Source organism: Salvelinus namaycush, chromosome 3 (genome assembly GCF_016432855.1).
Source record: "Salvelinus namaycush isolate Seneca chromosome 3, SaNama_1.0, whole genome shotgun sequence".
In the NCBI taxonomy this organism is placed as follows: Eukaryota; Metazoa; Chordata; class Actinopteri; order Salmoniformes; family Salmonidae; genus Salvelinus; species Salvelinus namaycush.
Window position 1 is genome coordinate 9,793,762 of NC_052309.1, and position 15,870 is coordinate 9,809,631.

At 40.7% G+C, this 15,870-nt stretch overlaps 1 protein-coding gene across 1 annotated transcript; it reads left to right on the forward strand.

Annotated features, from left to right (window-relative positions):
• The first annotated feature begins 5,369 nt into the window (after nucleotides 1–5,369).
• morn5 (MORN repeat containing 5) lies at nucleotides 5,370–14,171 on the forward strand. Its single transcript, XM_038988799.1, has 5 exons — nucleotides 5,370–5,416; nucleotides 5,618–5,765; nucleotides 6,414–6,525; nucleotides 6,761–6,892; nucleotides 13,923–14,171. The coding sequence occupies exons 1-5, from the start codon at nucleotides 5,370–5,372 to the stop codon at nucleotides 14,000–14,002; spliced, it is 519 nt and encodes a 172-aa protein (XP_038844727.1). The 3' UTR covers nucleotides 14,003–14,171.
• Nucleotides 14,172–15,870: the final 1,699 nt, after the last annotated feature.

Consider the following 15,870-nt stretch of genomic DNA (forward strand, 5'->3'; position numbering starts at 1 on the left):
CATGTCCACAGGTTTGAAACGCATTTCAATGACGTGTAGAAACCGAAAGAATAACACCAAAGATACTGTGGTTTACACTGATTTAAACACTGAGTTAACTTGTTTGTCTTACGATTGGTTTCCTTCTTAATTGGAGATAGAACACCCCGGTGGCGTTAATCCATTTAGTTTTGTCGCCTTGAACAGGTTAAGCAATCCTCAACCTGATGGTGTTGGCTATCACAATCCTGACGTCTGGAGGATATATCACTCAGGACAGGAGGACCCTGCATCAAGCAAGCCAGGAGATAGACTTTACCAGAGACAATGTGCTCAAGGTGTGGTACTTCCTGGCACGAGTTTGGACAGGCCAACAGACTGGGCAGGATTTCCACCAACTGTACTATTTAGGTGCCACTGTCTGTCAAGTCAAATAACATTGTATTTGTCACATACACATGGTTAGCAGATGTTAATGAGTGTAGCGAAATGCTTGTGCTTCTAGTTCCGACAGTGCAGTAATATCTAACAAGTAATCTAACAATTCCCCACCAACTACCTAATACACACATCTAAAGGGGTGAATGAGAATATGTACATGTAAGTATATGGATGAGCGATGGCCAAGCGGCATAGGCAAGGTGCAATAGATGGTATAAAATAGAGTATATACATGTGATATGAGTAATGTAAGATATGTAAACATTATTAAAGTGACATTATTTAGAGTGGCATTGTATAAAGTGACTAGTGATCCATTTATTAAAGTGGCCAGTGATTGGGTCTCAATGTAGGCAGCAGCCTCGCTGAGTGTGTGATTGCTGTTTGGCAGTCTGATGGCTTTTTCAGTCTTTCGGTCCCAACTTTGATGCACCTGTACTGACCTCGCCTTCTGGACGTTAGCGGTGTGAACAGGCAGTGGCTCGGATGGTTGATGTCCTCAATTGAAGTCTCAATCAGGCTGAGGATTATGTTTGATCAAACAGAGTTTAGGATGCTGACAGTTTAATTAAAAACTAGCAGACCGTTTCGACTTGAAGGAAGAGAGTATTTAGCTGCTCGTAACCTTGCACAGGGAGCCTACCCAGCAGGCGATGCAATCCAGCCCAGGCTGGAGCTAACCTGAACGCAGTAATTCCATAAAAATAAAATGTAATTTATTCTCTTGGCCAAATTGTATATTCATAAATGCAAATGCTGTGGGATTTTTTATTTTTTTTAGCTTCTATAATTGTATAAATTCCAGAAACGTGTGAAATTAAAAATATATATATATATATATGTATACACTGAACAAAAATATAAATGCAACATGTAAAGTATTCCGTGTCACATGAGCTGAAATAAAAGATCCCAGAAATGTTCCATATAGGGATGTTTCTTTTTTTGATGAGTTTATATAAACCTTGCTTTGCTGTTGCTGTGTGTTGGCTAATGAGAGGCTTTGAAGCTACCAGCTGCCATATAGAGCCCCACAGTGTACGTGTCATAATACCCATAACAAAAAAAATGATGGTGAAAAAACGATTGGAACCGCTAGGTTTTATGGGTAATAAACCTAACGGTTCCAATCGTTTTTTCATCATTGATTTTTCCCATCGGGGATTTTAGAAACACTTAAAATAAGGGCTGTGTTTTGTGTAAGCTTACCCTGGCGTGATGTTTTGATAACCATGTCAATCTCTATGACAAGGTGATTTTTATCAATATATTTTGTTCTATTTACGCTCAGATTTTAAAATGCTAGTTAGCATAAAAGTAGACATCATGCAAGACTACAAATCACTGCAAACTCCTGCACCTCATCTTTAGCTGACTCATTTGCTAACAGGTATTGTGTCAATTTAAAACTTGCCCAAGACAGTTCACAGAATTGTCAATTTAGCCAATTTATGAATGACTAAATTTAGTTAACATTAGATAGTTAATCCAGAGATTCTTACCTTTGCCTCGATTCGGCAGTCTCATCCAGAGCATCATGGCATTTGTAGTTATGTATGATAGCCACATTAGCAGCTAACTAGCGTTTCATTTTTGGGGGGTAAATACAGGCAAATATATTGATGAAAGTCACCTTGTCCGAGAGAGATTTACACGGTTATCGAAACGTCACGCCAGTGTAAGCCTACACGAAACACAGCCCTTATTTTAAGAGTTCCTAAAATCCCCTATGGGAAAAATGAATGGTGGAAAAACGTTTTTCCTTGTTTTTCCTTTCCTTCCTCTGACCACTAGGAGCAGTCCTCCATAGGAATGAATGAAATCCTACAGTATTCAAATAAATTGTTTAAATTACATGTATTTAATTAAGTATGTACAGTATTTGTTATAGTGGGGGCAGTAACATTAGTAATTATACTTTAAGGAAAATCTTCATATATATATATATATAAGATTTTGTGTGTGTTAAGTTCACATAATATGTAAAAGTATGCATTAAGGCACATTTGTCAAACTCATTTCACGGAGGGCCGAGTGTCTTCAGGATTTCTCTCCTCCCTTGTACTTGATTGATGAATTAATGTCACTAATTAGTAAGGAACTCCCCTCACCTGGTTGTCTAGGTCTTAATTGAAATTGAGTTTGACACCCCTGCATTAAGGTGTGTTTATTTTACAATGGTAGACGGGTTCAGAAATGTATGTGCAGTGGCTTCAAAACAGAAATCTCTTATCATTTGTTTTATTAGATAACTTCATTTTATACAAGAGTGTAGAAATCCTCACTGTTTAAAAGAAACAAAGAAAACATGAGCCATTTCAGCTCTTTATTGCTCGATATTGCATGAAATACAGCAATCTGTATTCAGTGGTGTACTGCAATTTCTGTGGACCCCCTGCAAGATCAGAGTTCGTGCCCCTCCCAACCTAAAAAAAACCTAACAGATTTAATGCGTCAGCCACTCAATCACAAAGTAAGTATAATTTGAAAGTGTATAAATGTAACAGTATAACTTTAAACCGTCCCCTCGCCCCGACCTCGGGCGCGAACCAGGGACCCTCTGCACACATCAACAACTGACACCCACGAAGCGTCGTTACCCATCGCTCCACAAAAGCTGCGGCCCTTGCAGAGCAAGGGGAAACCCTACTTCAGCTCTCAGAGCAAGTGACGTAACCGATTTAAATGCTATTAGCGCGTACCCGCTAACTAGCTAGCCATTTCACATCCGTTACATAAATACCAGCTAAATACTGTATATAACTATAGATAGTACACTGTATATATACTATATATAGACTGTATGTATACAATCCTATTGTGTTCTTTGAAATACATTTTCTTTCGTATTAATGTTAAGACCTTCATAAACACAACCAAATACTTTTTGAGATTGTATTTATTATTAGGCTGTTAGAATATTGACCCCTCCCCCCCAAAAGGTAGGGCCCGAGCCTGAATTGGTATGGCTGGAGGCCCGGGTGTGGTGACAATGATGGTTTCTGGGAACTGATGGCTTTTAGTTGAAGCTAGATGGAGTACAGTATTTTAGCTAAGCCTAACCCTAACCAAAAAACGATATGGTCTGACCTACCCATGTCAATTGGACAACACAAACACTTGGCTTGCTACAGGTGGATATTCTAAAAGTTTTATGAAGGACTTGGGACAGTTACTTTCAAAATGATTAATTTACAACAACAACTTGATGAGAGGCAGACCCCTAGAGCTCCCCACGTTGTGTGGACGTGTGGTACTTGTATTGTCTCAAGCACTGAGCACATTTCAGGTCTGCTGAGCGCAAACTTGAACCTTGTGAAATTTCTATGCAACTTCCGGCACATTTACTGTGAACACTGAGGTTGTACCCGCTTTAATGTGTTGTTTAACTGTGGCCAATTAAGCTAATGTGGCTATTTGATCATAATGTAGGTAGGCCTACCAGAGTGGCCTACCATAAAAAACAATGGAGAAAATGCTTCACATTACATTTTAATATAAAAAAAGAGGTTCTATCATTCACCCTACAGTAGCAGCCAATGTGTGGTGTTCAATGTAGGCCTACATTCCATGAGACTTTTGAAAAAACATGCAGGGCTTGACATTAACCTGTTAATGCACTTGTCCTTCAGACAAGGTGCCTGAAAATGTTGTTGTGTTGTTTGACGCAAGAAATCACTTTACAAAATAAAATTCATTATTATTCCCATACCATTATTACAGAGAACCAGACAAATTATGCTACCCTGCCTATTGGCTACTTAGCTTATTCAAGCCTTTCTCAAAATACAACATTGCCCCTTTAAGACAAAAAAAAAGCTCCTTAATGGACTCACTTTTCAAATATCTCTAGAAGTGTACAAGGTTTGTGCTCTTGTAGGAAGCAATCACTCCCACATTGCTGACTACAAATTAGTTTTAACTGTGCTAATAACTCACTAACTGTCAAAGAATATTGTAATGAAACAGCAGGGAGCAGGTCTCGAACCGTCGACCTTCTAAGCCCGAGGTCCGGCGCGCTATCGACTGTGCCGCAAAAGCACGCGCTTATAAAGCCAGGGTCGTTACACTACTCCCTCCTTTCAAAGAGCGCGACCTCGCGCTAGCTTGCGACTCTACGTCTTACAGGAACGCGCTCACCGGCCAAGCACACGCACTGTCGTGGATGCAAGGTCCGATCACTTTTGACACCAATGTAATGAAACAGCAGGGAGCAGGTCTCGAACCCTCGACCTTCTAGCCCGAAGTCCGGCGAGCTGTGCCGCAATAGCGACTGTGCCGCAATAGCAATCTCTAACTACAGAGTCGATTTCCGCGCTTATAAACCCAGGGTCGTTACACTATGAACAAATGTACACACCTGGCTACATGCAACTCTTGCTTTGATTTCAAAGCCATTATAATCCTGACACTCATGCTGTAAAACAGTCCAGCTCCAAGTGAACGGCAGAAATCCATATATGGCCATGGTCTATTTGCACATAGTTAGTTTTGCATACTAAGTCTTGCATAGTTCGTTTTCTTTCGGTATGTTGCGTTGAAAGTGTCTAATATTGTGTTGATTCGATCACCATTCCCACATTAAAGGGAAACGTTGACTTGATAGTGTTAACTAATGGGGGAAACTCAAGAAAATTGAGTAAAATTCAATCTCGTTTTTCTTCTGCGCTGCAGTCCATGGGGAGCTGCACAGCCGCCGGCAGTTTAGAGGGAACATTGGATTCAAGTATTGTGTTTTCAAGGCTTATTATTTTCTAAGACAAGAGACAACATGCTAGTCTTCTTTTATCATAATACACTTCATGCGGTGAAATTTGAAAAAAAGAGACACGGCACTAGCTTCCCGTTTCCATGGCGACGTTGTCAAACAACCTGCTTGCTGCAGAAACCAGACAGCCGTTAGCTAAGCTAACCTCTGTTTTTCATTGTAACTTCACAAAATAGCAAATATGGAGTTCACAGGTAGCAGTTACACTGGAGCCTTCAAGAATGGCAGGTAAATCAATAACAATTTTTTGCCATAGGCCAGTTTGCGAAACTTCTATGTGTCAAAGTGTAATGTGACAACGTTAGCTAGCTTACCTTAGCAGTAGTGGGTAGCTAGCTAGCTTGCACCAGTTCTGGCACAAGTTGAAGTCCAATGTTCTTATCATCTCACCACTGGTGAATTAGCTATGTCCTTTGCTCTGTTTCTCAGGATGGAGGGAGAAGGAGAGTATAAATTCCCCACAGAGACAAGATATGTTGGGGATATGAAGGATGGCATGTTCCATGGAAAAGGTGTTCTCTATTTTCCAAATGGAAGCAAATATGAAGGAACTTGGGAGAAAGGGATATCCAAACAGGTGTGTAGCATACTTTCTGTGATTGTCTGTGTGCACCTTCATGCCTGTGTAGGTCTATGTGTGTGTGGGTGTGTGTTTCGCATTGGTTATAGTGGGCATTACATCTGGTCCCCTTTAGCAATCATTCACATTCATTGTCGCAGTTATTCCGTTTCCATACTTCTCCTCCAACATGTGCTCTCTGCATGTTCCACACAGGAAAGACATTCCTTTTTGGTCAATCGTTCATTCATGCGTATCTCAGCCATAATAGTAACCAGTTCGATTATTATCATGATTACTGCGGTCCATTAGACATGATCTAGGTTTAGCAAGCCCATGACCAAACACACCTCACTCCCATCCAGCTCAGACCTCTCTTTGTTTCATGGTAAAAACTCCACGGGATATGGAACATAGATCTCTCAACAAAGGATGCACGATTAAAGACTATTCAACCATATTGACATACTTAGGCCTATGTTGTGGTGAAATGTAATTCCCCAATCCAAACAGAATTGAAGTGGTGAAAAGTGTGTCTGTTTTTTTCCCCTAATATCCCTTATTTGCCATTAGATACAAGTTTCAAGTTTATGACTAAATAAAGACAGTTTGTTGCAGGATACTACAGTGTTTCATCACTGAAACTACAAAGTGTTTCATCCACAGGGAAAGTATACCTTCTCTGATGGGCTGGAGTACCAGGAGAAGGACTGGGAGTTCTGTGATGGTTATGACAGACAGTTCTACACTGAGAGGTGCAATGGACTCAAACCTGCAGGTAAAACATGCACTTCTATTTTTATGAAAATCTACCGTTTTTACAAGCAGACTAAATCCTAAAGTATTAGGATAATAATCTATTCAGTCTCAATACCATAGCAATGGGATAGAACATATTATCTCAATGGTTTTTACCACAGTCTGTATTTTTTGTCAAATTCAGTCACCTTGTTTTTTATTGTTTGTCTCAAGACTTGACCAGTCACTGACTCTCTGTCTATCTGTCCTGGCAGGGGAGTCTCAGCTGACAGACCTGGACCCGCCGCGTGTCATCCCAGATGGCTGCTATGACTGTGGGGACGGCTTCTACGACCCCAACACCAGGGTTATCACTGACTATGAGCATCACTTCCTGCGGAACGCAGGTGAGAAGAGACTGTTGGAGCTCACTTCAAGGTTTTGACACTGATTGTGAAAACCGTTCCAGGCCTATTGTATCACATATATTTCTGACCTCCGGCTCATTAGAGTGCGCAGTAACCTCCAATTTTCCAGTACTGAGTTTGACTTTGTCTTTTATCTTAACTTATCATATTTTTGGGCCTCATTCCTTTATCACAGGGGTGTGCAACTTTGATTTTAGAAGTGGGGGGGGCATAACTTTATTTATATATATTTTTTAAATCCAGTTGGATAAACACCCTAAACAGGTTACCCGACCACTCAGAGGCGTCCACATGGCCCTAAAGCACACAGTTTCCTTGTTTTGTATCACATTCCAATGATAAAACTGGGGGGGACAAAGATGCAATTTTAGAATGTAGTACAAAACGAGGCAACGGTGTGCCTCATCCCCAGCGAAAGTTGCACCCCTGCTTTATTATAATGTTCATGGCAATTATTATCCCATCAGTAAGCTCTAGCCACCTGGGAAACATTTGATATTAAAAACTGATAAAATAGTATAAACGGATTGCCCACATTCTCTAATGTAAGATTATTGCAGGCAGATACTTCGCTGAGGCAGCCTTATTACCCTATAACTCATCATCTGTAGTCCTCTCAGCCAAGCATGCCTCTCCACTGCAGTCATTTTAGTTTTGTTTTCAAAGGCAAAATTTTAAACACATTTTTTTCCACCCATTGAGTGCTCGATGTGGGATCTTTGATTTGAAGGCAACGAGGTCTGTCAGGTTTTGAGATAGGAATTCCAATAGCCAGTTTTTCATCGTTTTTGCATCACCAGACAATGTCATGGATTACGAACGGTTCTGGATCTAATCGTCTCTCTGTGAATGGGATGGATGGGGGTGTATCTATGGGAGACAGCCCAGCTGTGATGTCATCGTCTGTCTTGTGAAATAATAGCCACACTATATTCTATCTCTTGCCATAGGTTGCAGCTAAGCCGGCATTATTTGGAAACAGTGAGTGTATAGGCTTAGAGTATATACACACACACACAAAATAAAATACAAAATATGATATGAAAGTGTATATTTATGACTGCCTTTGATCAGCCTGCCACAAATACAGGTGTGTGTATGTGGATGATCACTGACTGACAGGCAGGCAGTGGTTTAGGATTTACTAGTGGTCCCAGATTTACTAGTGGTCCCAGATTTACTAGTGGTCCCAGATTTACTAGAGGTTCCAGCCAGACCATGGCGGGCAGGCAGTGGTTTAGGATTTACTAGGGGTTCCAGCCAGACCATGACAGGCAGGCAGTGGTTTAGGATTTACTAGTGGTCCCAGCCAGACCATGACAGACAGGCAGTGGTTTATGATTTACTAGTGGTCCCAGCCAGACCATGACAGACAGGCAGTGGTTTATGATTTACTAGTGGTCCCAGCCAGACCATGACAGACAGGCAGTGGTTTATGATTTACTAGTGGTCCCAGCCAGACCATGACAGACAGGCAGTGGTTTAGGATTTACTAGTGGTCCCAGCCAGACCATGACAGACAGGCAGTGGTTTAGGATTTACTAGTGGTCCCAGCCAGACCATGACAGACAGGCAGTGGTTTAGGATTTACTAGTGGTCCCAGCCAGACCATGACAGACAGGCAGGGGTGTGTGATGTACTAGCCAGAGTATAGTTTGGTAAACCCTGTCTAGAGTAACTACACGCAACATGATACAGATGAGTGTCCTCATATTAATCACTGCTTGATCCGGAGCATGCAAATCTCATTTTTGTATATAGACAACAGACAGACAAAAACAGACAAAGAGATGCATATCCTGAACAGATGTCCTGAACATGTGCAATAAGAAATATGTTCAGATTTTTTCCTTCATAACAGTTCTGGTATTGACCAATGAAACGGAGGGGAGGAAGGTAGTGTTGAAGGAGAAAAGAGGAGGCGCTGTAAAATAGAGTTGTTCCAATCATTGGATTCAGATTCATTTGGTGTCTGCTGTTTGTACTGCGTATTGGTAGGGCATTTTTCTACAGGAAATCTTTGATTGGTTTAGCAGTATACCGCAGACGGCCTTGGGTATTACAGCTACTATCAGGGATGAAATGTCAGCCATTCAAAACCACCTTTATAAACTGGGTGGTTCGAGCCCTGAATGCTGATTGTCTGAAAGCATACCACGGGTATGACAAAACATGTATTTTTACTGTTCTAATTATGTTGGTAACCAGTTTATAATAGCAATAAGGCACCTCAGGGGTTTGTGGAAAGACATTCCTTTTCCACGTTGCGTCGTGCCTAAGAACAGCACTTAACCGTGGTATATTAGCCATATTGGCCGTATATTTATTGCTTTAATATACCCCTCAGATCCATTATCATACCCTTGATGCTCTATTTCTGTTAGCCCTTACCTAGGAACTAATATAGTGAAAAAATTTAAATGAAATATGCATATAAGCTTTCAATAGACAGCCAGTGTGTGTGTGTGTGAGGAACTGCACGCACAAGAAGGATCATTGGGCCTCGTCACATGACGTGATGAGGAACACACTGTGTCCACTGGATCTATGTTCATCTCTGAGAGGTTGAAGGTATGTCTGTCAAAATGGGTGTGAAGACAGAATTTAATGCAAATGGCTTCCATCCAGGAAGGAGAAGAGCAGAGGGTCCCGGCACTAAATGGACATTGAGAGGAACTGCTCTCCCTGTGGGGACCATGTGTTTTGAGGAGGAGAGGAAAGAGTGCAGTCACCGCTGTGGAAGAGGACAGAAGAAGGGATGTGTGCAGGGGGAAGGGGGAGCATGGCCCTCAGACCAGAGCGATGCTGGGCCAGGCAGGAAGGGTCAGGGAAATGCCCAGGCTTTGGGCCAAGACATGAAAAGAAGCACAAAAGCAGATGTAAGGAAGAAGCCCTGAGGAAGAATCTCTGAGTCTTCACAGCAGCAGCCCAGCTGAGGAGAGATGAGGTGAAATGGGTCATCTGGACTAGACCCAACCCCTCTGAGGTCGGTCCAGTCGGGGGAGTGGAGAAGTGGCGCGGGTGGAAGTAAGGTGTGTCTTACTTCCACCACCTTCCTGCCAACCAACGCCACATGGAGCCCACTGCTGCCTGATCAACTGACATGCTTGAATTTCTCAAGCTATACAAGAGCTCTTATGGATAACCTATTTAAACAGCTTTTTAATTCCAGAGATACATAGAGTGCATCATCCATCACACAATATATGCTACAAACTGAACAGAGTGAATAGTGGAATACAGGAACAGATTGAGCTGATAAACACTACATCTCTGCACAGTCCTATCAGCACAAAACTATCTATCTGTAGTGTAAAGTACTTAAGTAAAAATACTTTAAAGTGCTACTTAAGTAGTTTTTGGGGGTATCTGTACTTTACTTTACTATTTATATTTTTGACAACTTTTTCTACATCCCTAAAGAAAATAATGTACTTTTTAATCCATACATTTTCCCTGACAGCCAAAAGTACTCGTTACATTTTGCATGGCTAGCAGGAAAATGGTCCAATTCACACACTTTTCAAGAGAACATCCCTGGTCATCGCAATTGCCTCTGATCTCACTAAACACAAATGCTTTGTTTGTAAATTGTGTGTTGGAGTGTGCCCCTGGCTATCCATAAATATAAAAAATGAAATGGTACCGTCTGGTTTGTTTAATATAGAGCATTTGAAATTATTTATAATTTTACTTTTACTTTCAATACTTAAGTATGTTTTAGCAATTTTACATTTACTTTTGATACTTAAGTATATTTAAAACCAAATACTTTTAGACTTTTACTCAAGTAGTATTTTACTGGGTGACTACCCTTTTACTTGAGTAATTTTCTATTTAGCTATCTTTACTTTTACTCAAGTATGACAATTGGGTACTTTTTCCACCACTGGTATTTATGTCTGTCTGTAATTTTCTGTTGTTCGCCCTGGCATCGAGCAGGAGCAGCCCTACAAGTGGTCAGGAACCCTATTGCCACATTGTTTGTTGCAGTTTCCTGTTTCTGGAATAACTTCTTTTGAAAGTCGTAAGGGTTCACATTCAAAACATCCCTCTGCCAAGGAAAACAGCCCTGGTTTGAGCTACTGCCACTTGGTTGTGAGTCGAGGTGTGTTCCCAAAATGGCACCCCTATTCACTATATAGTGCACTACTTTTGACCGGAGCCTGATGGGGGCTTGTGCCATTTGGGACGCAGACAAGCTGAAGCCTTTTCAAACAGATACAATCAGCGTGTTCATGTTTACTGTAATATCACTGGGTTCAGGTCAGTGTCTTCATATTTACTGTAATATCACTGGGTTCAGGTCAGTGTCTTCATATTTACTGTAATATCACTGGGTTCAGGTCAGTGTCTTCATATTTATTGTAGTATCACTGGGTTCAGGTCAGTGTCTTCATATTTACTGTAATATCACTGGGTTCAGGTCATCGTGTTCATTTTTACTGTAATATCACTGGGTTCAGGTCATCGTGTTCATGTTTACTGTAATAGCACTGGGTTCAGGTCATCATGTTCATGTTTACTGTAATAGCACTGGGTTCAGGTCATCATGTTCATATTTACTGTAATATCACTGGGTTCAGGTCATCGTGATCATTTTTACTGTAATAGCACTGGGTTCAGGTCATCGTGTTCATGTTTACTGTAATAGCACTGGGTTCAGGTCATCGTGATCATGTTTACTGTAATAGCACTGGGTTCAGGTCATCGTGTTCATGTTTACTGTAATAGCACTGGGTTCAGGTCATCATGTTCATGTTTACTGTAATAGCACTGGGTTCAGGTCATCATGTTCATATTTACTGTAATATCACTGGGTTCAGGTCATCGTGATCATTTTTACTGTAATATCACTGGGTTCAGGTCATCGTGTTCATGTTTACTGTAATAGCACTGGGTTCAGGTCATCGTGATCATGTTTACTGTAATATCGCATTATGTTCTTTCCTGAAACCATCTCCTCTACAATCCTAATTCAAATCAAATTATATTCATCACATACACAGTTTACAGCAGGTATAAAAGGTACAGCGAAATGCTAATGTGCCAGGTCGCTCGACAATGCAGTACATGAATCAATAATTATTTAAATTTCAACAAATAGACTCCCCCAGAATCATGACAACTCCAATGTCAACCATACTCCAGTATTAGCCCAAGTAACCGACTGGCAGCATTAAGTAATGTTAAGTCTATTGGTCAAGGTGATCTGACAGCCATTAAGTTAATTTAACACTTTAAAAAGTGTTGCTTCTGCATTAGTTGGCAGGAAACACTTTTCCCTTGGAGTGTATTTTAAGGATTAAGATAAACATGTTTTAACAAGGAGCCATTATCGTTTCCCCACCGCACCATGTACACCACTGCTCGGAGCCTTTTTGTGAGAGAGTTTGGGGAATTAGTTGATATCCAGTTAATGGCCAGCAGCAAACGTCCGGGGGGCTAGAGGGAAAGGTAGGAGAAAAGTGGTTCACCAACAAGACAATATTTGTAGCAACAATGTCATGTTTATGATGTGCTAATTGATATGCATTATACAACGGGTGGGTCTAATTCTGAATGCTGATTGGTTAAAAGCGCATTCCAGCCGGTGTCTATTCCACAAGTTATATGTAACAGGCAATATAGCCTACAGCTAGTGTACAGTGTTCCCAATCATTAAAAAAAAAAAACTTTTATCATATTTTATTTCATGACAGTCATGTGTCGATAAATGAATCAAACAATACAACCACTTATTTGGATCTGTTGGATAATATTTTTTGGAAGACATTTAGGATTTTATTTTCTTCTAAAAAACTAAAGTGTGTAGGCTAAATTATTTTTTGCAAGAATTAATACATTCCAAATGAATGTCCCTAAACGCTCATTATAGAAGGCTTTATTGCAGGGTTTAAATAAGACGACCACAGTAACAATTTAAAAACACATGAAGTGTATGTTAAGTGTTCACAATTTACATTTTTGTTTCAGATTGCTTCCGAACCATGGTGGCCACCTGTGCCCTCAAATAGAATTGTATTAAAGTAGGAGTGACTTTTAAACACTCTGTGAACGATCACAATCCAGGGCAAATTACAGCATATGAAAATGTGTGAATTCTATCTCATTACCATACGCGCTCGGAGAAACGGAAGGCCTAATTGCAGTTCTACAAGACCTCGCAACAGGCAGAAACCGGTGCAGTGGTATTAATTGGTTTAAAATAGTGATGAAATGACCTTCTTGACGCTGACCTCCGTTTGTTGAGAAGGGGGGAGGCAACACAACGTGACAAAAAGGGTGGATAGGCTGTTTCTCGCATGCAGTTACCGTGGTGCATGGAGCAGACCGTGGCCCGTTCGCAACTGTGATTTCTATTTCTGAACGCGCGCGCCAGGTAGAGTGGCGAGAGAGGCGACTTGGAGTGGCTGGGGCTATCGCAGGTAATTACAAACAATCAGGCTAGAGCTTCAGACCTGTGCCCAACAATGGGCCCAGCGCACACTGTTCCCCCAGATGAGCTCTCAAGTGTGTGCAGCTGCGACACTCCGATTCAGTCCGTGCAGAGAAGCTACCTCTTGCTCTGCAATTATCAAGTAATTTCAGTTTTAACTATGAAAAACACTATATTATCCGCAGTTTTGGTAGTCGAGTCATCCTTGTTAAAATTGTCGTTCATTTTTTGGGTGATTTATTGGTGGTTGAAGTACCACTAAGAAGTTATTTTCTCCTAATTGTTACCCTGATTTTTCACTGCGATGTAAATGGTTATTGAGTTCAATGTGTCCATTTCAAAAGCTCTGATATAATTATATGCATCCAGTCCAGTGTCTTTTTTTTCGTCTTCCTCGATCACATTTTAACATTACAATTTTATTTAATGAACTATTAGAATAAATTATTTCTTTATACTCTTTCAGTTAGAATAATTGTATGTTTAAAACGTGTTTTAAAAGGTTGTTGCTTTATTCTGACCTTCATGGTCTTACTTGATTATTCTGAAAATCTATTTATTTTCCTGCAGATGACTATGAACGGGAGTGGATTGTGTCCACTTGTCGGAAGAGCTGGGATGAGATCGTTGGACATTCACCTGACAACTAGGCTGAATTTCAGAACTGGACATTGAGTTGAGGGGCCTGAGCAGCTGCTGAGTTAAAGGCAGCTAATTTATGGAATGTTTAACTGTATAGGCTACCTGTGAATAATATTTTGTGAAATATGGAATATTCCACATTTTCGTTATTATAAATATATATGATTTTAACAGATGCATAAAAAACATCGGTAGGTTTATTTCAGATGCAGAAAAACCCAGCGAGGCGCATGTAATGTAGCCAGCCTATACTGAAATGAAACGTGATAAAGATCGAAAAAGATGCTAACGCTTCAAACATTTTCATGCAGAATGAGGAAAAAAACATTTTGAATTTGTAAATTGTAAAGCCATTTGTTTACGTGTAATGTTTGTCCTTTTAATTCTCTGCATGGTGCTAAAATGGTTGTGCTGCCAGTGTAATCAGTGTCAGATTGTTCTCTCAAGTGTCCTGAAAGACTGCAGGTAGCAGCCTAATGGATGCAAATCAACATGAGAGATGACTTCCTGTTATACGTGCACTATATCCACCAGCATAATATACAGTTGCTATAGGCTTTGTTCCAGTTGTAGTCTTATATTGAGATATATCTTGTCTGTCTGTACAAAAACACACCAAAATTCTAAACCCCAAAATCGAACATGCATTCAACTATAGAAAGAAATCTCAATATAAGGCTTTGGCTCCGGTAATTGTATTTTCTACTATAATGCTGTATTTTTGGGGGGCATATCTCTAGTTTTATGCATGTTCGATTTTGAGGGTTTTACATTTGTGTGTTTTTGTACAGACAGACAAGCATATATTCTGAGTGAGACGTTATGTCTGCCTCAGCGAGAGCTGCCCTTTGAAACAGAACCCAGAGTAGGGGATCAATCTCATGATGCAGCCTGACAGTGACTTCCTGTCTGTGATGGCGCGCCGCTGGGCTCGCGGGAGGAATCAGCAGCAGAGCGGTGGAGAAAGAGAGGAGAGGAGAGTAGTTATTACTGCACACACTGACCCATGAAGCGCTCACTAGCACAGCCATCGGCCTGTGATTGCTTCCTACCCCGCGCCGGGCACACTCGCACGCACACACACACAACCAGGCAAACCCAGGCTTAAGGAAAATTCAAACACACCAGAATAACTCCGAGGCCTATAAAAATGTACAATGCATGATGCATATAGCGTAGCATGTGCAGACACAGTTATCCAGCAGGATCACTTAACCTCTAACACAGATTTCATATTTCAAGATCTATTTTTAATTTGTCTCCTCTGTGTGTGTGTGTGCGTGTCCTTTATTGATTGTTTGGTATAAGGAGGTTAAAGTGCTTGCATCAAATTGTTGTGGTCCAACTGAAATTATTTTTTAAAAAATACAAATTTCACATTTTAAAGTCAATTTTATTGCATTTAGTACACAAAACACAGTCAATCAAATAAACCTTTGTTTCATTTTTTATAAAACAATACCATTTTGACATTTTCTGAGAAAAAAAGTGCTTACAGACTATTGTCTCAATAAATACAAGAACATTGAAGTCTTGTCTCCCTTAGTCCCTTCGTAAACACAGGATCCTATTCCTCACTGACTCCACAGCCAAGACACAAAGTTACAGTTTCACACAACCTCCCTCTACCCTGCCAGTCAGGCTGGCCAGCCACAGACGTCTATATACATATCATATCCCCAGTCCGCTAACTGTCATTGTACCACATCTCCATTTCAACCCATGGAAGTGAAGCACACAGGCTGGACCACTGTAGAAGACAAAAGCTGACGGATATGGATCCAGCACAGACATAAACACAAAATTGCTGACAAAACAGCTGTTTAGAAAAGGTATTACATGTAATGTGACATGTATCTGTCTTTCAGTCCTTAAC

Bases quoted from the DNA above. Each gene is read 5' to 3' on its own strand.
- morn5 (XM_038988799.1), top strand. From the start codon at position 5,370: ATGGAGTTCACAGGTAGCAGTTACACTGGAGCCTTCAAGAATGGCAG. The intron at 5,766-6,413 runs GTGTGTAGCATA...TTTCATCCACAG, and splicing joins AGAAAGGGATATCCAAACAG to GGAAAGTATACCTTCTCTGA. The intron at 6,893-13,922 runs GTGAGAAGAGAC...ATTTTCCTGCAG, and splicing joins TCACTTCCTGCGGAACGCAG to ATGACTATGAACGGGAGTGG.